The 26,254-nt window shown below is 40.1% G+C and overlaps 1 protein-coding gene across 1 annotated transcript in view; it reads right to left on the bottom strand.

Annotated features, from left to right (window-relative positions):
* LOC309708083 (inactive rhomboid protein 2-like) overlaps window positions 1–26,251 on the bottom strand; it is a 38,307-nt gene extending 12,056 nt beyond the window's left edge. The window contains exons 1-5 of the mRNA XM_082535827.1: window positions 26,100–26,251; window positions 4,082–4,222; window positions 1,866–2,017; window positions 1,045–1,228; window positions 87–308 (exon numbers count right to left, since the gene is read on the bottom strand). Coding sequence (XP_082391953.1) covers window positions 87–308; window positions 1,045–1,228; window positions 1,866–2,017; window positions 4,082–4,204 — 681 coding nt within the window. The 5' untranslated portion in view covers window positions 4,205–4,222; window positions 26,100–26,251. The remainder of the gene's footprint in view (window positions 1–86; window positions 309–1,044; window positions 1,229–1,865; window positions 2,018–4,081; window positions 4,223–26,099) is intronic.
* Between the last annotated feature and the right edge of the window lie 3 nt (window positions 26,252–26,254).

The raw sequence follows: 26,254 nt of genomic DNA, 5'->3' as shown, positions 1-26,254 counted from the left end.
CTAAAAAGCATGCAAACACAGAGGAAACATTAAAGGCCGGGATTCGAACCAGTGCTCTTGCCACTCTGCTTTTCATTTCCACCCACCCTCAACAGGTTGGACGCAGCTCTGATGCTCATGCGCGCGACGGACTCTCGCTTTCGTTTGGGGAAGCGACTGTACCCGGAGCGCTGGCTGGTGAAGGAGATGAGTGAAGCGACGCCTGGTGTGACCGGACCCCCTTGAGCTGTTTGAGGTGTTCTTGGAGAGCGGCTGTCCAACTCATCCTGGCAGCGGAAGGCTCGCCCTCGTGCCAGGGGGTCCACAATCTAGCAGAAAGAGAGATTAGGGTCAGCCTGATAAAAATACTTCACTGTGACAGTCACGTGAATTTGAACTGGTAAGCATCTTTACATATTCCTACTGTGCCGACGTTGAAGAAGAAGCACTCTGTGGGTGAGCATGACAGGATCATATTTATAACTTACAAACTTCACAGTGCTGACACTGGGAGAGAGAGAACTGCTTTATGTGTTTGTGTAAACGTACATATATGTAGCAAAGAGGGAATGATGGTAGGTGTGTGTAGATGAGGACAGAGAACAAAAAGATGAACAAAATATTGGATGAGTGGAGCAGAACTGTCTGGCACAGACTGAAAGAGAGACATGATTCGTCTGCAGCACAGATGGTCCACGTCTGTAACTATGCAGCACTTTAATACAGTGTCTTCTTGAGAAATCTCTCCACTTCATCAAGTGAAAAAATGCAGGTGGAGAACAAAGAAAAAAAGTTGAGCTTCTTGGCAGTTTAGAAATGGAAAGTCTTAGTAGCTACACATGGAGCCTGCTGTGTGTCATTCTGTTTAGTTTCCTTCAGAACAAAAAGTTTTTCTTTTCTTACAAAAGTATCAGAATATTAAACAGAAAGTGCATCATGTTTCCTGGATGATGTTCTCCACTCAAGTTAAAATTACCGATAAGGTAGACATTTAAATAAAACTGTAGCATCCTAACAGTAGGATAACACACTAAGTGACGCTGTCTTTGTATGACGGTATTATACCCTGGGCATCCTGTGGGCAGCTGGTGAATCCAGGCTCTGGTCGATGCTGGTGGCCGTCTCGGGCTCTCTGTACTGGGGCTTCAGCTTGCCATAGCGCTGGCTGCAGTGGCGCAGGCTCTTCCGGTGCCAGACCTGCTGATTAGTCTCACAGTCTTCGCCCACACCGAACCACTGGGCTGTACTCCTGGAGGGACAGAAAGATTGTTCAGCTAAAAGAAGATATTCACAAAAATGACCTGAAATGTTTAGCATATACCTATTCTTAAAAGCTACATAAACAAGAAATGAAACGAAACATCCGAGTCTTGTTTTTCACCTTATATGAAGAGAGTAGATACTACCACAAAAGAAAAAAATAAACAGTTACATTTTGACACTAAATTACACAATGCAGCTTTGTTCAAGCTGATGTAGCTTGGATAACTTTCATATAAGGGAAGTCAAAAGTCACGTACTGTGCACTCTTAAAGACATTAGTGCACTTTATTACCAAACATTAAATGTCTTGACGCTTGCTGCACGCTCAATGACTGGACTATTAGGACATGTAGTTGATAAATGGGAGTAATTAAATGACTGCAATTAGGATTAGGATTATGAAGAGGAGATTTCTGGATGAATGAATTGTGTGTGCTTGATAGTTTTAGGTGAATGAACTGCAGGGAACAACACCCAGACTTCTTTGAAATACACTTTAGGGGAGAATGCTTACATACATTTGATTTTTTTCTGTCTCCCAAAGCTACTTATGCCTCCACTGTAGGTGGAGTCACACTTGACTCTGAGACAAAAACAACAGCAGAAGCAGCAGCAGAGCTTACTTTCGGATGCTTTGTGAGAGCGATGTTTGTCTGCTAAACTTCTCCCGTCTTTCTCTTGCTGAAAATTCTCCATCTCTATGTCCATCGACGCTCTCTGACACAGAACCGGTCGCTTGAGCACTTGGGTTTTTTTTCAGGGATTGTCGTGGTGGCTGACCAGAAGAAAGGAAGCGAAGAAAATGTTGTCATCAGAAATCTTTCCTGCTATAAAATATATAAGCTATAAAAACTAAATAATATTGCCTGTGCAGGGGGAAAGCCTGTCAAACGATCAGGTTGCAAGTACCTTCATAATTAGGCCATGCTCAATCTCCTTCCAGAGGAGTGAGGACAAATGCCCTCTTTTACACCAGTGGCTCTTAAATGTTATTCAGTTCAATGCTCCAAAAATGTTTGTGCCCCACGTGACAATTTTTAACATCAACAATTTAAAAAGGCATTAAACTCCCCGTTTCTAGCTCCAATAACCCCCCCAAAAAAAAACAAACAAACAAAAAAAAAAACCACACACACACCTTCTGAAACAAAGCCTTGTTGAGCAGGCTCCAATGGTAACATTGACTGACTCCAATGACAAAAACGTATAAGACTTCCTCTGTAATCATTTTTTCTTAAGATCTAGTTGTTATTACTCTACTTAACTAAAATGCTTTTCATATGTAGTTTTTGTTTTCAGTTTTAGTTCAGAATAATAACACTGCCTCACACATCCTGATTAAGTATTAACTATGGCACATGATGCAGCAAATCAGTACCAAATTTAGGATGATCTAAAATTGTCTTTGTAATGGAAAAGCTAGTAGCATAAATACCTGCAGTGCAAAGCCACAGCACAAATTTACATGTTTATTACACTGCTTGCCTTTTAGAACAGTTTAAATGTGACATGCTCAGTTGAACTCTGAGCACCAACTAATTTGTGTAGCTAAAATGCCTTTGTTTGTGTTGCTAGCATGAGGCCCGCCGTTACAAATATATGGGCTACACAAACTGCCAGATAGTTGTGCCAACAGCCTGCTTGCGAGAGCAAGTGGCAATTACAGAGGCATCGAGGAACACTGTGCTGCTTTAATGTGTTGTAAACTCTTAAAAGTAAAGTACTGCCCATAATCGTTTATTTTCTTCTACTGTGCATCCTGAGTCAAATGATTATTACAAACCATTTATGAAGTAGTCCATCAGCCCATTAATCCATCCATTAATTTTCATAATTGCACAGTGAGTGAAACCGAAAATTGATCTGAACCTCCATGTGAGCTACCCACAAAATATCCAGACATGTTTTTTGGACCATGTTTATGAAGCAGATTGAGAGGAATGTGCTCTTTACTAACACAAAATGAATAAAAAGCCTTTCTTTGAAGAAATTTGTTCAGTAACAATCACAACACTCGGGCTTTTTTTGGCTCTGTTTTAATTCTGTGTTCATTGAGCTGATCTTTGCTTATCTCCGTTTAAATGAAGAACTTTGTGCTATACGCAGGAGTGAGTGATTCACAATGAGTTATTTTACAGGTCACTTTTTAGATTTCGCTACATTACATGTGATGTGAGAGAGTATGGAGCTTGACAGGCCACTAGTAGTAGTAGCACAAGAAAACAAAAGCTAAATAATGGTAGAGTAGAGAAGACATTTGTAAATATTTTCACACATTTTTCTGGGGAGAAAAAACAAGTTATTTTAAAATTGTATAATTGAGAGAAAAAAAACCCTTTTAAACCCTTTGACAACATAAAGAGTATATCAGTATTATGTTTGCCAGTCTGTGCTAATAAGAAAATCACCACACTTTGTGGGTAGTTTGCAGTATTGTAGACCATGTTAACCTAGTGCAGGACAGACTGTAGTGTCCGTGATCAACGTCAGCTCAGATGTAGTAGTCATCAATTTGGATTTCAGCCAGTAACGCTCTTCAGTATCACTTAGCAAATTACACTTTTACTTCGGTTTTTTAGTGGCTAGCCACCGGAAGGCATCCATGATAGTTCATTTAGCATGTACTAATATCTTGTAGAATTCATTGTGTTAAATCCACAGAGAGCAGCAAACTTCAGAGACAACAGAAGCACAGACCTGCTCATGAGTCAGTCTATATTTTCAGAGTTAGGGTCCATGTCAACCCTACGTGTTATGTGACAACACATTTAAATAACTGTTGCATGATACCAAGCAGTGAAGGACAGGGTCAGGTAAAAAAAAAACACAACCAGCCTACCTGGGACATCACTGCTTCTGGTGGAGGGATGGCTATTACAAGGCTGGGTGGCTTCTTGCTCTTTAAACGACTATCTGTTCGGCCCTGGTACGGAGGAGGCTCCTCCCCTTCGTGTGATGCCATCCTGTCAGAGTGCTGGAGCTGAAAAAATCATGACAAAACAAAGTTTGTATTATTATTTGATAATCTGCATATATGCATGTCTACGGTGAGTCTCCATACATCAAACCTCCAGTAGGTGCAGAGATTTACTGGCAGGTTAAAACATAAATGGAAATACAGTGTAAGACAAACACGTTGAAGTCCGGACTCTGGGAGAGGCTAATCCATGACTGATACTGCTCCACTGTTTTTGTCTGTCCAGGTCTGCTTTTACTGCATTGGCAGTGTGTTTGGGATCATTGTCATGTTGAAAAATGAAGGTGTTCATAATTCCATCAATTTTGACAACATCCACAACACCACTGGCTGAAATGTAGCCACAAACCATGCCAGAGTATCCACCATGTTTTACAGATAGCTGCAGACATTAATGGTTAGCCTCTCTCCTTACCTCCTCAGCATATTCATTTTTTATGTTTGAATTATTCATAGGTCAGTGTTAAGTAGTGCAATTAAAAAAACAAACCCAGGTTGCTCCAAAAATAGTACAAGACTGGACTGACAATGAATGTAAAAGCAGCCAAAGTCCACAGAAAATCTCTGAAAACTTCAAGAAAGTCTGGGGAACACTTCAAAAATAAAAAATAAAATAAAAATAATTAGAAAGTCAGGCTCCTTGGAAGTAAAATATAAAATAATGAGGTGTGGCACAGTACTGTAGGCTTCAGTATTACTGTTCATAAATATAGTGATTAATGCTTACTTACAAAATGTTGTACTGAAATATATCGAAAGAATATTGAATGCTCTAGCAGAGTCTTTATTTAAACTGGATTTATGAGCATGCATAATATATATTTTTTTATTTTTTTCCCTCCCAGGTAAGGTCAAGAAGAAAAAGAAAGAAGGAGGACACATAAAGAAAGAGAATAAAAATGTCATATTTAGAAAATGAAATGCTTTTGTTTGCATTTATATCAGGTCTCTGCTGTGGCAGTGGACCTAATGCCTTCCTTCCTACAGCCAACAATAACCGAAAAAAGGAAACCATTACAGTCTATCCAAACAATCAGCCTCTAACAGCAACTGGCTCCCTTCCAGTTCCATCTGCTACTAAAAGGGGAAAAAAAACACTGCCAACTTTCTTTGCTTTTGCTTTCCTTGCTTTTTGATTCAAGGCAATTTCTTAAGTGATTCTTTAAGGCTTTGCACAGAAATTGTGCTGTATTAAGAAGAGAAACCTTCTCTTACATCAAAGTGTTCAGGTCACTTATGCTTATGTAATTTTAAAGGATGAGGAAAACAGGGCAGAATGATACATCTCCCGAGTGTTTCAATTACATGTATTTAGCCAAAACATCAAATAAAGCAATATATTTGTTTAAGTTTATAGTTATAAATATTCATTTTATTAGTAAAATCTCTTTGTAAGAAGGTGATACATGTGATACTACACTCAACAAAAATATAAACGCAACACCTTTGTTACTGCTCCCATTCCCCATGGGATGGACGTAGAGACCTAAAATTCATTCCAGATACACAATATAACCATCCCTCCCAAACAGTGGTCACAAATCAGTCCAAATGGTAGTGGGCACATCTGCTATATTGAGATAATCCATCCCACCTCACAGGTGTGCCACATCAGGATGCTGATCTGACATCATGAGTAGTGCACAGGTGTACCTCAGACTGCCCACAACAAAAGGCCACCCTGGAATGTGCAGTTTTGTCTCACAGCAAAATGCCACAGATGCCACAAGCAATGAGGGAGCGTGCAATTGGCATGCTGACAGCAGGAATGTCAACAAGATCTGTCGCCCGTGCATTGAATGTTCATTTCTCAACCATAAGCCGTCTCCACAGGCGTTTCAGAGAATATGGCAGCACATCCAACCGGCCTCACAACCGCAGACCTCGTGTAACCACACCAGCCCAGGACCTCCACATCCAGCAGGTTCACCTCCAAGATCGTCTGAGACCAGCCACCCAGACAGCTGCTGGAACAATTGGTTTGCACAACCAAACAATTTCTGCACAAACTGTCAGAAACCGTCTCAGGGACGCTCAACTGCATGCCCGTCGTCCTCATCGGGGTCTTGACCTGACTCCAGCTCGTCACCGTAACAGACTTGTGTGGGCAAATGCTCACATCCGATGGCGTCTGGCACGTTGGAGAGGTGTGCGCTTCACGGATGAATCATGGTTCACATTGTTCAGGGCAGATGGCAGCTGAGAATGTCCCAGTTCTTGCATGGCCAGCATACTCACCGGACATGTCACCCATTGAGCATGTTCGGGATGTGCTTGACCGGCGTATACGACAGCGTGTACCAGTTCCCACGAATATCCAACAACCTCGCACAGCCATTGAAGTGGAGTGGACCAACATTCCACAGGCCACAATTGACAATCTGATAGACTCCATGCGACGATGTGTTGCACTGCATGAGGCAAATGGTGGTCACACCAGATACTGACCGGTTCTGGGTCCCCAGACCCCCAATAGCGCAAAAAACTGCACATTCCAGGGTGGCCTTTTGTTGTGGGCAGTCTGAGGTACACCTGTGCACTACTCATGATGTCAGATCAGCATCCTGATGTGGCACACCTGTGAGGTGGGATGGATTATCTCAATATAGCAGATGTGCCCACTACCACACATTTGGACTGATTTGTGACCACTGTTTGGGAGGGATGGTTATATTGTGTATCTGGAATGAATTTTAGGTCTCTACGTCCATCCCATGGGGAATGGGAGCAGTAACAAAGGTGTTGCGTTTATATTTTTGTTGAGTGTATATCTTTTCTGGAAATATACAACATCATGAATGAGTTATTTATCAAAAACAACTGAATGCGAAAAAAGAAATGGAAATACAGCACTAGTGAAAAGTTTGGACAATTAAATACCTAAATATTTTAACTAAGTGATGCAAAAATGATGTAATTATGAGACCACAGGCAGCCCTGCTCATTGATTTTTAAACAGTTAGAGGGATAGCTCCACCACACAAGAAAATCAGTCATACTGTGACTCTGCTCAATAAGGAGACTCTAAAAGAATTAAAGATCTTTGACTTCGAATGAAAAAGCAGCTGATAAACAATGATGTCACATAACGGTGATCAATAGTCTCCGTTAATCATGATACATTCGAGGTGGTGAGTAATCACTATTGTTTTCTCAGCTTATTTTATTGATTGAATGTAATAATGGTGATCTAATAGCTTAAGCTTCTCCTACTAATGCATGCATTAAAGAATAAAACAAATACCTGTATTTATATTTTTATAATGCAATTGCAATTTTGTCAGTTGTAAGAGCAGCACACACAGCTAAATAATTAGAAACTTGATATTTTCAAATCAATGCACTTTAGTTAATTTTCAAGTTCTAAAATGTCAATCTCAGTTTTATATGTAAAAACAAACAAAACAAACTACAATTAACACTTTTTTACAATTTAAATAATGTGAATTAAGACTAAGCAATAGCAATATAAAGTTTTCAATCATGCAGTGCTGTTTCTGCCAGTCTCAAAGTGAATCATTTCTGATTTCTGACTTTAGTTCAGACAAAAACAAACAAACGTGAAAGTCACTTTGAGCTGCCGCTTCAACCATTTACACTACTTACAGTTTCTGTTAATGTAAGCTGTGGAGATTATGTGCTTATATCAATAAAGCTCCACACCACACTGTAGAAAAATACTCAAAGGACCAACAGGATGACTCCTTTTAATATCACTTTGTCTCACTGTCAGTGTTTACTAACAACAAATCGTATTTATTGAATTGCATTGCGCGGATGACACAAATGACATATCCTCAACTTCGTTAGCCAAGTTGATGGAACGGAGCTGGTGAAATAGGACTCATTATTGTCTACACAGGGACTGAATTATACCGTCAAACTTACTTATCTTTGTCTCCCTGTCTTTACAAATCTCAGTTAATGGTGTAGCAAGCAGCCAGTCTATTCCTGGAGCTCAGAGTGTTTCACATAGCATTACACAGTGCATTTCCAGAGAAATTCAAGGCATTGCAGACATAAAACACCACACTGAACATAATGTCATTTTGCTTGGCTTGGCCAAAACATCCATTATGTCATTATGGTGTTCAGAGCCCTGAATGCTGTCCTGGAGTTGTGGTTTATAAAATCAATGCGAGTCCCTGAGTGTCTGGGACAGGAACGGCTGCAACATGGAAACCTGACACCAGCTCGGCCTAGTTTCCACTACAGAGCTGAGGAATGGCTGCGCAGGGCTAACCATAGTGTAGGCAACACTTACTCTGTCCACATACAAACAAAAAACACCATTTCTAAAATACCTTTATGTTATTACGAGTGTACATTTCAACACGGATCTCAATTAGGTGTGCTAAATATTTGAAGCTTAGACAGAATGCCTGGTTCAGCCCTCCAGAGACAGAAGAGGTTACTGGCAATCCAGCCTCTGGTTCAGTAGAGTAGTGGGCAGGGGCTGGAAATCACTCAGATAATGAAATAGCTAGGAATTTAGCTAATGGATGGAGTACTCGGGTCTAACCAAGTTTATCAATGTATGCAGGCAGTTGTTAGGGTCCATACTAGAAAACATATGGGTACAGATTGTAGAAGGATAACAGCGACATATAAAGAATAGAAACACAAGAATTGTATTAATTTTTGCAATGTTTCCCCCCCACATACACTTTACTTGCTGCCAAGGTAATAATAACTGTTATCCAATTAATTTTTGTGTTTATTTTTACTCCATTTGTATTTTTTTTAAATCTGAAACTATCACTCACCCTTCACACTCATTTTGAAAGCTCACTTGACAACATTTTTTGAACCCTGGACCTTTCACACAGAGAGAGCAGATTTACTTGAACTTCAATTATAATGATGTGTCTCTGTGATATAAAAATAGTGATATAAAAACAAACAAATACACAAAAAACCAAAGTGAAAAAACGAAACAGAAACCAAGGATTTGTTTCCTAAGCGTCCTTTAAGCCACTTCAGTGGGACTTTAAGCCACGTCAGCCTTAGACTAGTCTAACTCTAATACAAGTATAATGCATTATCCACCACTTTATGTTGCAACTCTACATGCATTATTTTACAATTGAGCATCATTTTAAGCTAATTTAACAAAGATGTATTTTAGCTTCTGTTATGATAACAGAACATAACACAGCCGTGTCAATTGTTAAGAAATGTTGGTATGACAGCTGAAATCAACAGCAAGAAAAGGATCCTGGCATCCAACTTTTCAAGTTGGTCAAATTTTTTTTTTTTAAAGAAATTTGGAAAACAAAGAAAACAAGTCCGGATCCTGTTCAACAAAATGTCAAAAGGCATTCTTGTTTGTTCTTCTGTAACTTCATGCAAATGCAAACAGATTGCCAGCATGTTGTCATCAGTCTGAATGAGTCTTTGTCAATGAGCACAACTCGAGGGGACTTGACCCAACTGGCTGCCAGCTGGTTCTATTCTGCCTTTATTCCCATAGAAAAGGAAGGTTAATGAGCATGAAAGTAAAAGTCAAATGTGAAGATCTATCTATGAAGACATCAACCAATATGCCATTTTTGATGATTTATCAAAATTTATTTTAACTGGTGTATTACTAGAAATAGATTGGTTAACACCATGGTTATTGTGCTCTCTGCCTGTCAGAGAGCACCAGGAACGCTAACAAAGTCATATGAATGTGACCATGTGAGAAAAAAAAAAGATCATATATGAAACTAATTTAGTCACGTTATGAAACCCTATGATCTTCTCTAGCTGTGTGAAAGCCTTTACCTCAACCAGAAGTAGAGATGGCACGATACCACTTTTTTATGTCCGATACCGATACCGATATCATAAATTTGGATATCTGCCGATACCGATATGAATCCGATATGGTGTTTTTTAATCAACAAAACTGTTTTTTAAATATCTTGCTGCATTTTGTATAAGTTCATACTCAAGTTTAAAACAACAACTACACTAAAGCTATTCTGTTATACCTGTATGCAAAAAAAAATATTTCATAGTACAGCAATACTGATCAATCTAATAAACTTAAACCTACACCATCCTCCCTATTCTGGTATTTTAAAGAGTACGTAGCATAAATATTAAGCAACCTAACTAATAGGGTTCCAACTCCCAGCAACAACAAAAATAAATAAATAAAAAATAGGGAACCACCCCTCACGCTCCACCTCATGATGCTTAATCGCCGTAATCAACCTTAATTTGATGCAGTGTGAAAAAAAAATGCACAGAAATCAATTATTTTTCAAGAAATATTAAATAGATTCAACATCTTTCTTCAACAAAATTGCAGACTGCACAGATGGTACCTTCCCAAAGGAAAAAGTAGTATAGCTTACTAGGGTATATTAGACTTAATAGTTACTATATACAGTAATGGACTTCTATTCATTTTGCATCAAATTAAAACTTTGGCTGTCAGATAATTATTTATTAAAAGCTAGACATTTTAAATGAGAATAAGAAAGAAAAGTATGTCTTTGTGCCCCCTTTTCCCTGTTAATGCCCTATCGGCCCCCCTGGCTAAACTTTGCTAGATCCGCCCCTGCACAGTTACCAGCCGTCAGCTACGTAGAAAAAGATCCTCGAGTAGAAAGTAATATTAAATACATTCTAACAACAGCTGATCAAGCTTAAACGTGCTGCTGTTGTTCAGCCGCTGGTTTCCTCTTTCTGGTGCAAAGTGGGCCAAAAGCAAACAAGAGACACGGACTCGCGACAGAAAAGCCGATCAGCTGATCGTTAAGCAGTTTCATGATTGAAGTAGCAGCAAGAAGAGGCAGTCGCTTGTTAAGCTTAACGCAGGAATGCTTTACAAACATTCAGAGATGGACTTACACACTTGCTTTACTTCTCTCGGGATAACTTTGTCGGAGATGAAATGCCGGGTTGCTAGCGAAGCTCCAAATGCTATCCAGACCACCGACAGGTCCCGCATGCCACAGCCGCTCTATCACGTGATGCATACTGCTCCGACGTGCTAACCTGAGGTGAGTTACGGTGTGTTGCAAGTTTTGTGAGGTGCTTTCGTGATATTTAATGGATCGGATTACATTTTTTATTTTTCTCCGATATCCGATCCAGTAATTTAGGTCAGTATCGGACCGATACCGATACGTAATATCGGATCGGTCCATCTCTAACCAGAAGCAATGACATCAGAGCATATTTTCTAAAGCACCGAGAAGCCTCCCTTTCAAATCCATGTGCATTCCTTCTTTCATGTTGCAGATATGTTTCTATAAAAACTGAAACAGTGATACAAATCAAAAGCCAGCTGTTCAGGTTGGAACTGAATAAGAAACAAGTAAGATGTAAGATAAAACTGTTTGCTTCCACAGAACAACAAGAATAAACCACAAGAAAGACAACTGGAGGGGGAGTAGATTCGCTGAGGAAAGGACAATGACCACAATGACATAATCAGCAGTTTGTCACATGATATGGAAAGTACTGACACATCTTTGCCTCTCTAGGGTCTAATAATTCAATGCCTCACCTAACTGCTCCCTACTTGACCATTGACCAGCAGGGATGAATGTGCATGTGAGTGATGTCACATGGTCCTCTGAAGGGGTGTCATCATGGTTCAGTTTCCCCCAGTGTAAGGCCTGTCCTCCGCGTATTCTTGGTACACTGTCTAGTTTTAGCAACATGTATGGGCTGCAGACGCACACAAGGCACACTCTCTCTACCTGTTAAACCTCATTCACAGCATCTTAATGCATGTGCAATCATCCAGGTAAGTAAATCCCAAAAGGATGATTCTCTTCATCTGGACGTAGCGTTTTCAGTGGGAGAAACATTTTGTCAGTCATCCAAGTGACTTCTTCATTCTCAGCTGACTGCAGGTTTCCCCAACCTTATAAACACTACATTTGCACAATGACTGAACGTAGCCCACTGAGTAAACAATAGGCTGTGAGGTCAGTTTCTTGATCATTAATATGCATATTGTCACGACCATTGATCAACAACCACTGATCAAACCCACTGATCTCATTCATGGTCCACATGAGGAAAGATGATGAGTTTCATTTTATGCCACACTCGCTTTGCACAGCAACTTAGCGATTCCACTGATCTCAGTGATCAACAATGGTCACCAATCAGCAATAGCTGGCAAGTCAAATTGATATTTAACCAGAGTTCCCCACCAATGATCAGAACAAACAAACAAAATCAAAAAAACTAAACAGAAACCAAGGATTGGTTTCCTAAGCGTCCAATGGGACTTTAAGCCACTTGACTCTTAGACTAGTCTAATACTAATAAGTCATACTGGTTATTACTTAAATAAATAAAAAATATAATTCATCATCTACCAATTTATGTTGCAACTCTATCAGTACTAGATTTATATTCATTTGAATTAACCTCACTATGGTTTCATGTTGACATCCATGGCACATATGCATGCAAAGACTCTTGCAACACAGAACTGTCTGGCCACACACGCAAGTTTATGTCATTACCCCTGCACTGAAAATGAAATGCATGAGTCATCTATTATCATGACCATCATAAGAAAACCGAAAGAGCCAGTATCTGTCTGTTATTCTGATTACAAATTAGACCTTAATAGAACTGGTGAAGGTGAAAGTGGGATGGAAGGCGAGCATTTTTTTAATATAGGAGGGGACTGAAAAATAACTACAGGACAAAAGACAGAAGTTAAGAGTCAGGTTAAATATTATTAATGAATGCCATTTTAGCTGCTCAGGCTATATCTGTCCACTTATAGTTACTATTACACAACGCTCTCACGTGGAGTCTACGTTCTCTCTCTGGAAGTGAGAAATAAACTCCCACTGTGTGCTCTCTCACCAGTGTTGTGTTTTCTGTATTTGGGCCATGCAGCATCCACCTCAGTCCCATTCTCTGACCTGGCAGCAATTCTGTAGTATCATTTACTGGAAATCGCACAGGGGGGTTGACAGGATGATCGGACTATGGCAAAGACCCAAAAACCTAGACTGCACTACTGGTACAGATAAGAGAGGGAGAAAGAGAGCAAACTGCTGACCTTCTAGTTAAGGCATTGCCCACGCTGGATCCAGTGTCTCAAATTACTATGCATCACAAAGGCTGTGGTTCCCACCACACTAAAGTCAGCCTCAGGAGATTTTCAGGTACTTCTTCCTGATTTTGAGGTTTGGAGGTGACCCAAAAGTCAAACCCGAAACCCATGCTTGCAAACCTGTTAGCATTCTCAATGTGCTGTGAGTAGGAGTTAGTTCAACTTCATCTGCTCCTGTGAGTCTATTGCTGTAATTTGGGAGCTCATCAGCTAGTCTGCTGACTTCGAATGGAATTATACTTGGTTTTGGATGTGCAACAGGACAGCTGTGCATAATAGTCCTTCCAATTACACTATTTCAAGTCTGCTCAAGTCTCCCTGAAAGATGCATGTGTGTGCATGCACTTACATCCCCTGATGACTGTGAACATATGGAAACACGTTTTAACAAGCTAATAAAAACCCAAATTATTGCAAGATGGAAAATGCAACATTGCTATTGCTCTCTATGAAGATTGTGTACTTATATAAAAATTATGTTTAGGTAACTGCACTTGGCCAACAAGAGGACAACAAAAGGGAAACATTAGTCTATGTATAATATAAAATATAAAACCACAAAAACAAAATATCTACTACGTGTTTTGGCAGCAACTCAGTGTGTATTTTTGGCATATCTGAAGCAGGGGAATGGTTGGAAAAACAAAATCAATTCTGTGTGCCTCCACAGCAGTAAAAACAATGTTCTTGGTGTTTACTGTGTGGAGAAAAAGCAGAAGCTTGCTGAACTGGGTTGACTTCAATGTTGCAAGTACCAAGCCCAGAATTGTTTTTCTACATTTCCATTTTAAGCATTCTAACCAGAGGAACTTAGTAGTAGTTGCACAAGCCTTACATTTGCTTCATGGATGCACATAGTGAGTACTGACAGCAGCAGGAGTTACCAGAGTGCCATGCCACTACATCCAATCAAGTAGTGGAGCTATGAGCTAAAGACAAATGTGAAATCTGAGTTGACTGCTGGCTCCTGACTGCAGACAGCTTGATAATGTTATCTGCACAATAGGCAGACTGTAATGAATATGTGTCATCACTGCTCAGATCGACTGTGCAAGGCATATATCATTTGACTGAATTGTATTCCACTCAAAGACTCAGCCTTGTGAGTTATTGGCCAATAAATCCTCCAAATGTCTCTGATCATACAGTTCAGTGATATCTACCAGGTGTGCAAAATGGTTTTAAAAGGCGTGTCATAGTCTCCATGTCCACAGGTCTGCTCAAGTCCATTTGGGTCCAAGAAACAAACAGAACAGAACAAAGATCGTAAAGCTTCATCCTGACCTCTATGTGTCTGATTTTTTATTTTATTTTTTTTGCAACCATGTGGACTTGTGTGTAGAGATAATTCAATACAGACAATGCACCAGCAATTAAACCTGACTTTACTTGAATATAACAGGACTGATTACTCAGCCGCAGTAGCTGACTTTTGTTAAGTAAGGTAACCAAGCATAAGAGCATGGCAATAATCAGAAGACGGCTTTCAATCACCAATTCCTCCAAGTGTTCTTGGTTGCCCCCAGAATAAGGAATAAAGCACCGTATGAATGTGTGAATGTAGCCTGAACTAAAGAAGAATAGAATAGAATAGAATAGAATTCAACTTTATTGTCATTGCACATGCACAGGTACAGGGCAACGAAATGCAGTTTGCATCCATCCAGAAGTGCTTAGTGATATAGATATATTACAATATATATTAGCAATAATATAGATATGTAAGTATATTACAGAAATGGGTCTATTATGTTATAATGTACACGGTATGAAGTATGTTGTGAATATTCTATAACTATAAGTATGTACAGGCTGTAGTGAGTACAAGCTATGTACAGGATATGGACAGGATATAAATATGAAAAACTATACAGAATATGAAATAAATAACTTTACAGGAATCTGAGATATACAGCTATACAGAAATGGGAACTATGCAAGTTGTAAACAGTTGTAGGGTTAAAAATTATCATATGTACAGAATGATTATTTACACAGAGCTATACAGTAGTGCAGTTAAGGTAAGTGAGGGTGTGGATAATTTCTACAGAGGCTATATAAAGTGCTAGTGGTTGTGAGTGGTGGTTCACTCCATGTTATTATTGTGTGTTTGAGGGTACAGTTGTCCATTGTGTGTGTGTGTGTATGTTCAGTCCATGAGTTAACGTGGGTCAGATGTCAGGAGGCAGAGTTCAGGAGTCTGACAGCTGTGGGGAAGAAGCTGTTCCGGTACCTGGTGGTCTTAGTCCGGAGGCTCCTGTAGCGCCTCCCAGAGGGCAGGAGGGTGAAGAGTCCATGTGATGGGTGACTGGGGTCTCTGATGATTTTCCCAGCCCTTTTCAGACACCGCTTCCTGTAGATGTCTTTTATGGCAGGAAGTGGTGCTCCGGCGATGCGCTGGGCAGTTTTCACGACCCTCTGCAACGCCTTCCGGTCCGAGGCAGAGCAGTTCCCGTACCAGACTGTTATACAGTTGGTCAGGATGCTCTCGATGGTGCAGCGATAGAAGTTCACCAGGATGTCTGAGGACAGGTGGTTCTTCCTCAGAGTCCTCAAGAAGAAGAGGCGCTGGTGAGCCTTCTCGAAGGCTCGAAGTACTAACTATACTACTAGTCTTTTTCCCCATCTCTGCCTTCACTATATTTGGACTAATGGTGCTTACACGGCAAGTTCCAATTTAAGGCAGGAAAAACTCTAAGCACGATAGTGGAGGAGTGATTATTCTCAGAAAAGTATTTAATCTTGATAATAGCCTTGAGTGAGCCAGTGATCATGTCACATGGTTGAGCTTCCAACATGAGTTAAGACCTAAGATGCACAATTACGCTTTACTTTTTGTCATAAAGACTTGTGAATTTACTTCTCTGTTACTTCTATTATATAAAGACACTGTTTTTTTTTTTAATTACAAACCCTACTCCAAAACTGCCTTATATGCTTTACATTGAGTTATTTTATGATTTGCACTTATATTGTCAAATTAGCATGCAGAAGAAACAGCTGCTGTTCCCAGCACTGACTTGGAGGCTAAATGAGGAACTAACCCACATTACTGCCTCATAAGTTCTTTTTTAACATCAAGCCTTACACATGCACGTAAAACTTGACAGGCACGCATGCAAAAAGCAATTCTACTGTTCTACTTAAACACATTTGTCTTCAGAATACTTGCAAATAAACAGGAGTGCACTGGTGCAAAACTGTTCACTGAAATGTGAGCTCTTACAGTTTGCTAATGAACAGTCCTTAACCTCTGCAACATGCCACACACATCAGAAAAGAATAAATATGCATGGACACAAATCTAAAATCCATAATTTCACACATGCAAGAACTAAAAGGCTTAGAACAAGTGTGAATCATATTATGAGACATCGGTACAATGAGGAGTGAGAAATGAATAATAACGCAAACTGTAATTTATTTCATTATTAAGCTGAGAACAGCTTTGAGGGTTGAACTCAAAGAAGAAAAAAAGAAAAAAGTTCACACCCTCGCACAGACTACGTCTCACATCATCATTAAGAGCGTGGACAACTCTGCCAAGTGCCAATTTGTATGTGGGACTTGTCTACACCAACACTGCAAGCCTGGACTGTAACATTAACATTGTGTATTTATGCTGGCTGTAGCTCTAAATGAAAACAGGGTAAAAAAGATAATTACATGCCGATAGAAAACGACGCACACTACATCTGAATCTTATGTTATTACATTAGCTGATATGGTGCAATCAGACATCATCCAACATTTCTACATACACATTGACAGCGCAAAAGAACAACTGTTTGCCTGGTGGTAGCTGCAATTAGGCGTCGGGCTGGTTTGTTTCAGCACAATTTCATGTTTTTCATTGGTAAAAACCAGCAACTGGGGTTGTCATGACTGAGCTGAATAAAGTTAAGGCACAGGGTCTCTGTTGCCTTACTTAACAGAAGTATAAACATTTTTCTGTCATTTCTAGGCTTTTTTTATTTATTTATTTTAGGTTTTAGCAAATTAAACCTCAATTTTAAAGTTTAGACATCTGGTGAATGTCCATTGGGGCATGGCCAAAACCTCTTTTGGGTTTAACCTGGGGTTCAGCATCTTGCCTAATGATAATTCAACACATGGACAGGAGGAGCCAAGGATCAATCCACTGATTGGTATATGACCCGCTTGACCACCTGAGCCATATGTGATGGCTCAGACAGAACAGTGTGTATGAAATCAGTTAACTAGAATATGTGGCTAGATAGTTAGAAAAACATTCATGTGCTGTCCAAGTGTTACCTCAGGCCTGGTGTCTAAACCAGACAATAATCTGACCGTCAAGAAATGGTACAGTGGTATATATATTCATCATCTGTTATTATTAGTATTATTTCATCAGGTCAGAACAGTTCTTCACTTCTCAGAAAGAGACTGACTCACTGGCTGACCTTTATCAGTCCAAACTTTGCCTTCTAATTCTCACATTTAATGGTTTCCATTCAACATTTTATGGCAAATACAGGGGTGTTATTACTTCAGCCCTTTAACTTCTGAAAGCTGAGGCAACTGGAAGGAGAAATGGGACAAAGTTTTGTCTGTTAAAGGTGCTGAACATCAACGGCAGCAGTCATATTCTTTACTCCACTCAGTTACACAATCAGCACATCTATACTGCTGGGCAGATGTATGCAAACATGACTCTAAACAACACGCTATTTGGGATTAGATTCCTAAATTCACAGCCACATATTTATATAGACTTGTTATAGTCTACAGTGGGGCAAAAAAGTATTTAGTCAGCCACCGATTGTGCAAGTTCCCCCACTTAAAATGATGACAGAGGTCGGTAATTTGCACCAGAGGTACACTTCAACTGTGAGAGACAGAATGTGAAAAAAAAAATCCATGAATTCACATGGTAGGATTTGTAAAGAATTTATTCGTAAATCAGGGTGGAAAATAAGTATTTGGTCAATAACAAAAATACAACTCAATACTTTGTAACATAACCTTTGTTGGCAATAACAGAGGTCAAACGTTTACTATAGGTCTTTACCAGGTTTGCACACACAGTAGCTGGTATTTTGGCCCATTCCTCCATGCAGATCTTCTCGAGAGCAGTGATGTTTTGGGGCTGTCGCCGAGCAACACGGACTTTCAACTCCCGCCACAGATTTTCTATGGGGTTGAGGTCTGGAGACTGGCTAGGCCACTCCAGGACTTTCAAATGCTTCTTACGGAGCCACTCCTTTGTTGCCCGGGCGGTGTGTTTTGGATCATTGTCATGTTGGAAGACCCAGCCTCGTTTCATCTTCAAAGTTCTCACTGATGGAAGGAGGTTTTGGCTCAAAATCTCACGATACATGGCCCCATTCATTCTGTCCTTAACACGGATCAGTCGTCCTGTCCCCTTGGCAGAAAAACAGCCCCATAGCATGATGTTTCCACCCCCATGCTTCACAGTAGGTATGGTGTTCTTGGGATGCAACTCAGTATTCTTCTTCCTCCAAACACGACGAGTTGAGTTTATACCAAAAAGTTCTACTTTGGTTTCATCTGACCACATGACATTCTCCCAATCCTCTGCTGTATCATCCATGTGCTCTCTGGCAAACTTCAGACGGGCCTGGACATGCACTGGCTTCAGCAGCGGAACACGTCTGGCACTGCGGGATTTGATTCCCTGCCGTTGTAGTGTGTTACTGATGGTGACCTTTGTTACTTTGGTCCCAGCTCTCTGCAGGTCATTCACCAGGTCCCCCCGTGTGGTTCTGGGATCTTTGCTCACCGTTCTCATGATCATTTTGACCCCACGGGATGAGATCTTGCATGGAGCCCCAGATCGTGGGAGATTATCAGTGGTCTTGTATGTCTTCCATTTTCTGATGATTGCTCCCGAAGTTGATTTTTTCACACCAAGCTGCTTGCCTGTTGTAGATTCAGTCTTCCCAGTCTGGTGCAGGTCTACAATACTTTTCCTGGTGTCCTTCGAAAGCTCTTTGGTCTTGGCCATGGCGGAGTTTGGAGTCTGACTGTTTGAGGCTGTGGACAGGTGTCTTTTATACAGATGATGGGTTCAAACAGGTGCCATTCATACAGGTAACGAGTGGGGGACAGAAAAGCTTCTTACAGAAGACGTTACAGGTCTGTGAGAGCCAGAGATTTTCCATGTTTGAGGTGACCAAATACTTATTTTCCACCCTAATTTACGAATAAATTCTTTACAAATCCTACCATGTGAATTCATGGATTTTTTTTTCACATTCTGTCTCTCACAGTTGAAGTGTACCTCTGGTGCAAATTACTGACCTCTGTCATCATTTTAAGTGGGGGAACTTGCACAATCGGTGGCTGACTAAATACTTTTTTGCCCCACTGTATATAGAGTGTTTTTAAATATTCTTCCAAACAATCAAGAATCCAAAGTAAAGGACTCATAAAAAAAAGAACATGCTGCTTATGAAAATATATTTCCATCCTATCTAGGCTTGTTAATGGAGCCTTTGTGTCTGGTCAAACAGAGATGGCAAAGAAACACCGTGCTGTAAACGAATGACTAGACACGATAACGAAAGGACTGTGAAAAAGACTCACAACAACCTGGCAAGCAGCCAGCAGCATACCTTAAAGCAGCGGTCTCCAACCCCCGGGCCTCGGACCGGTCCGTGAGTCGTTTGGTACCGGGCCGCGAGAGTTGAGGCTCAGGTGTGAAATGTATAGTTTTCAGGGTTTTTAATCGGTTTTCAGCGTTATTTTGTTATTGTTTTTATCGTTAACTCGGTTTTCCTGGGTCTTTTCACGTGTGTTATGAATAAATCTTTTTTTTCGGTACCGGTACTAGTTTTATTTTGTTGTATTTATCCGCGACACCTTAAAGGCCGGTCCGTGAAAATATTGTCGGGCATAAACCGGTCCGTGGCCCAAAAAAGGTTGGGGACCGCTGCCTTAAAGGTTTTATAATATGTGACAGCGTGAATATTAATATAGAAACAAACAACTACATGCTAGAAGGAATATAGTAGATTACAGCATCCTTAGCAAAGAATGAAGTCATAATCTTGCAGTGCATGCTGCAATCTATCCTCATCATTATCGAGTTTTGTTTATGTCCCGCAGCACGTACATGTCTGTGGATGGGAGAAGATATAAATGTAGCAAGAGAGTGACCTCCCAAACTCCACTGTTAAAGCCAGAATCCAGTCCAGAGTATTCAGTCATGTGGAATAAGACAGGGAAAAGTGCAGTCTGTGCAAAACCCTTAAAAAAAATTTAAATAAAAATAAAGAGTGGGAAAGAAAATTAAGTAGAACAAAATAAAAGGGACCTCAGTAAATCACTTAATGGAATGAAGACAAATAAAATAAGCTTACTAAATGTAACCAAAAAAGGAGAAGCACCGAAAGAGTCAGATGGCATTAAAGTGGCTCAGCATAGTGGATGGTGCACACCCAGTGCTTCTGAATGTCTAATAAATGCACCTGTCAAAATAAAAAGGAGTACTCTGCTTTAACAAAAACCTTTAATGTAATGTTAAAGCAGAGGACTCTTTTGAAGTGAGATTCTCTTGGCTTTTTTTTATAGAAGAGGTCTGATTGTTACTGTTGCTAGGTGTGTAGGGTTAAAACTCATCATGACTGAGCCGACAGTCATTATGCCAGCAGGCACAACAGTTGAGTGCTACTGAAGGCGTAGGAGAGTGTGCGAGTTTCAGTGGTGTCTGTACGTCTCCAAAGAGTGAGAGCAACAATCAAAACTGCCCCCTCATTCTTCGCTTCCAACCACAATACCTCTTGATGATGACTGGCTCTAAACAAAACCTTAAATCTTTACTAATACCATTACATTTCTTTGGCTGACGATGATAGCACTTTGGTGGCTAAAACAGATCAATCGTTCCATTTCAGATCCATTAGAAGATGATGAGCACGTTTGAGAAGCACCTTGACTGTGACCTAACCCATCTAAAACGCTGCACCTTTTCCAAGAGTCTTCATGCCCAAACTTGCATACCAGCAAGCTTTGCAATGCTGCAGCTACAGCCTTGGCCCACGCCATGAGTTCCTTACAATCCTTAACATGAATAGCTAATCTTACACAAAACAACACATGACACATGTGAATGTTGAAACGCGACACTCAGAAAACTGCTAGCGTAAGGCTTTTGCCAGATAAATTCCTCTCAGCTAGCCCAGCTTGCCTTTTTTTAAAAAAAAAAGCGAAACAGATGAAGCAGTCGCAAATCTGCTGCTGCAGTGCCAGAGACAGAATATGAGTGAGGACATTTTGTCTCCCCTCCGAAACTGGCATGAAATGTGGAAGGAAATGAGCTTTTCAATGCCGCAATAAATATGCAAAGTGGACATGGACTCCTCTGCACTTTGAAGACTTCTACATTATCAACAAAAAGCTTTTTTGCAGATTTACGCGTCTTTGGATTTCAAAGCATTCCTAGAACGTTCCCATATTTTCAGATAAAATGTCATGCATTGTGGAATGAGGTTTGGCATGGAGGAAAAAAAATCCCAGCATATGAGCCAGTAGCTTGATACTCCCGTAACTTAAGTGGGTGGGTTTTTTTGTTTGTTTGGGTTTTTTTTTTTTTTTTAAAGGGGCTTACCATTTTCTGGGTGTGTTCTTAGCTGAAAACAGATAACATCATGGAAGACCCCCAAAAAACAAAAGGACAAGCTGAGGGCTTTCCATACTTACCACTATAAATGCATGGAAATGAATGGTATCTTTTCCAGCCTTTGTTGTTGAGAGAAAAAGAGGACTGTGGTTTGACAAATGGGGAAGTAACAAAAAATGAAAACTTAAACCTCTGAGCAGATGTATCTGACAATCACAGTTTCACATGAAAAGAAACCCCGTAAGGTTCAACGGAGGTAGAACCTAACAGCTTGTTTCCATCTAAAGACGATATCTCATTTTCTAACTGAACTATTTCTAAAAGTTAAAACTTCCGACACTGCTCAGTCACGCTAAAAGAAGAAGTTACTTTTCATTGCTCCCTTGTCACAAAGAAGTTAATTTGGCAGAGCTGGCAGAGTTTTTGTGTCTCTGGCTGAAACCAAACAGACAAAACTGAACCAAGAAAACTTTTGAGATTAGACCATCCACAACACGAGGACAGTTATTAAAATGCCACTGCGTAGTTTGGATTACTCGCTGTGGAAACAGGTTAAGGTTAGTTGGTTTGACAGTGATCCTTGTCTGAAGTGTTAAAACATGTTATTTTCAGGGCTGGAGTATATGCCACCCAACATAGGATCAATACGTCATCAATTAAGAACCTTTAAAATCAGTTTGACAAACAAGTAAAAGCAGAACACGCAGATAACGCATATCCCATAACGTCCAACAAAACTGTGTACTTTTTGAGAAGTAAAGCTAAGCAGATTAATGGCATGACTTCTGAAGGTAAAATAAACGAATTTGCTGACCTTTGACTTGTTAAACTTGAGCTTAGATCCTTTTGTGTTATTGCTGATTGATAAAAACGGGGACATGTGACATTTTTGGCTTTTGTCTGTGGGAGGCTGTCAAACAAGTAAGATGAACTTTCTGAATGAAACTAGGCTACAGTTTTCTTTTGTAAAGAGGTGACAAATGTGAAACTGGTGCAAACATCACATGACTCCAACCACACAGAAACAGCTGTTTGCTAGCCATTACATGGAAACACCGTGCCTTCTGTGCCTGTTTATGTGCCAGTGAATTTCCTCTTTTTTCTGAATTTCCTTCATGATTGCATAAAGTTAGTAGAAAGTTAATGTAATAAGCATATACCGCAATAATTCTCTTTTTATTTCATGTTGTACACAGAGATGCAGAGATAATACAGGTTTCATTTTCATCCTGTGATGTCAGTGAGGCTGGGGTGAGCAATATAACATAATGATTTCATTACATGACTTTAAAGTCAAACTGTGTGATGATGTGATACTTATTGCAGTGATCATTTTGATCATATCACCCACCTCCCTCCCACATATCAGGGGTGGGTGACAATGACGCTACACTAAATTTCAATTTTAAAATTAGCTCCTGAAGTAACCGTGATGCTTCGAACTACTTGCAAACCATCATTAAACAAATATGCAGTAAGAGGCGGTGAAAGAGAAGACCTCCACTGAGTATAACTAAAGTATATCTGCAACACTTTTTTGTCTCGACATTAATCAACATGTGCTTGATATGTGTTTGCGTCTACACGGCTTTCTGCCTCCAACCAGTGAATCAGAGAAGGTTCAATGCTCTTTTTAGTAACAAAAACAGAGTAGACAACTCTCTACAAGAGCGATGTCAAACACGTAGCCCTCCAGAAGGTCCAGTTCAGCACCATGGATGGCTCTGCATTGTGTTCAGTCATTAATTATGTCATGTTTTTCAGTAAAACTGATATTTCTGTTGTAGTGTTGGTGCCTGGATTACTATAAAGAAGTAACAAAGTATTTTTGGATCTAGACACATTATTTGAAACATAAAGACATAAAATGCTATTGTTCTATATTTACAAATCCACTATATGTGAAGATTTTGTGCCTGTATAGCTCCACTGTGTACATATCATAGTAAAAATGTATTGACAGTAAATGAATGTGTCAAAACCTGAGATCTATTATTTAAAGCTGCCTCTTTTTTCCCCCCATTGATGTTCCTGTACTTCTTTACAATGTTCTCAAAGAAATTTAGAGGGATATGTTTCCTCCCCCCCCCCCCCCATATAGGTTATTAAATTATAGCTTTAGCCCACTTGAGATCACACTGAGCTTTGTGTGTCCTATGATAACCCAGGACTTAATTCCAGGAAGTAGGTTTAACAAACAACTCTGAATTTGTTAACCATAAGTTAATGGAAAACCCACGTTTTCTGTTCTAGAGAGTTAACTTAAACTCTGAGTTAGTAACCAAGGTAACAGACTCTGCGAACTAAATCTGCTCACTGGCAGATTTTTGTCAACATAGTCTAAGTTTCTCTCTGACTCCTCCCCTCCTGCTGCACCCGAATCAGCTGACTGACCCTCCGATTCATTTTCTCATTCGTAACGTTCTTTAAAATATTTAACTGATCGCTTTTACAATACTTCAGTTGTCAGTCTATATGGACAGAGAAAGCAATTACATAGCAGATTTATGATCAGCTCAGAATAAATTGCCTCCATGTTTCTAAGTATGTGACTCTATGGACAGTACTGCAGCTGTCAGCCAGTTTCCCTCCACTGTAAATATTTTTGGACTGTAACAATCACTCTTTAAAAACAACCTTATCTGTCAAAGCTTTAGAATAACTTACTGGTTAAGGATTATTTATTTGTTGTGCTGTTTTTGGTCACACGGATGGAAAAAAATGTTTGTCATACTCAAAGATGATTGATCTGTGATTAGCCTTTCTGAAAGTTCTCAAAGGTTCTCAAGCCTATTCTTAAAAAGTTTTTTGAACATGCTTCCTGTAATACGACCCTGCTCTACAGTGCATAAGGAGGGAAACAAACAAAACACAGGAAGTCCTAAAAACTGTGGTTCCTTTAATGGGCACATCCAGCTGGCTCCAGAAGAGCGTCCCAAAAGACTCCCACATTAACATGTCCAAATGTACAGCATTAAAAACCATGCTTACTGCGAGGTATAAAGCCTGTTTTGGCCTCTACTGACAGTTTCCCACCTAAACACAAAACCATAGTGTTTTTTTTTTCTCTTTTAAACATGTCCAACTGAATGCTGGAGTTAAAGGTGTAGCCACTTTAAATGACAGGTGTCCCAACACAGGAAACTGAAGCTGGCTGCTGTCTGGCAGGCTTTGGGTCAACAAACTGAACCTCTGAGTGTTTGTGCAAACTGTCCAGAAAGTTTCTGCTTCTCTGTGCGTGAAATTGTAGAGTTTTGTTAGTCTGGCGGCAGCAGATTTGCAAGTCTGTGGTACAGTTAATAGATGCAGATTGCTAACCAAGCCCGCTAGCTAGAGGATACCGCAACATGCCACTATCTCTCCCAAATATGGTCACATGTGGCTTCAAAAGATTAACACAGCTTAATGCTGAGCCTTCAAAAAGACTCCAAACCAGTGTGCAACGTCTTTTATATACAGTCTTTGGTTTTAACTTTAAGTACACTGACACTTGAACGCAACTATTCCTACCTGTTGTGACTTGGTTAACTTCTAATCAGCATTTCAATAACTCACCGCCCTGCCTCTGTTTTGGTAAAAACTAACAAATGGAAACACACATTTTCAAAATCAGCAGTGACACACAAATGGTTTCACGTTAGTTGTGTCATACTTTCATGTGAAACCGTCCGTTCCTGTCATTCCGGGGAAACATGGTGTGTCAAACCCACCTCTTACGTTCCACGAAAAATAAATGGGAGGGGTGTAAGGCTTACGGCAAATTCAATTTTTCGGCACACGGCGACTACGATTAACTTTAGAGGGAGAACATGAGAAAATCCAAGAGGATTAATTGCATTCATATGCACTTGTCCCAACAGGCAGAGCAACAAAGGGCTTGCCGAGGCGTGCTTTCAGCCGCTACTCTAACATTAGATGTAAACGACCGTTGGAAGCTAACGCCGACACTGGAAATGTCATTATTAGCAGTGCTGTTTGTTCCTGTTTAAACGCTTTGACTCATCTAGGATCGCATACAAAAAAACAGTAAATATTACAGCATTAGTACACCTTATACTGAGCTATTAGGTGCTTTCATATTAAAAGCGTATTAATAATGACCGTTGACCCCCGACCCTAAGTTAAGTTTTAGCGATTGCAGCGTCACAAAAACAAATAAAAGAGCTGTAGAGTGCTATTCCACTCACCTCCAGGAAGAAATGCCTAGATTATAATTCATTAGCAGAGAGAATATATCCGAAATGCAACGATACTGTGGGTTAGTGTCCAACAGCGTGTCACTACTTCCCTCTTTCTGCTTCCAACATCCTTGAAGAAACCAGGGGCGGAGCTAGGACCCCCC

This window comes from Aulonocara stuartgranti (assembly GCF_965226115.1).
Source record: "Aulonocara stuartgranti genome assembly, chromosome: 6".
Classification (NCBI taxonomy): Eukaryota; Metazoa; Chordata; class Actinopteri; order Cichliformes; family Cichlidae; genus Aulonocara; species Aulonocara stuartgranti.
Note: the sequence above shows the minus strand (reverse complement) of the source record. Positions and strands in the feature narration are given on the sequence as shown.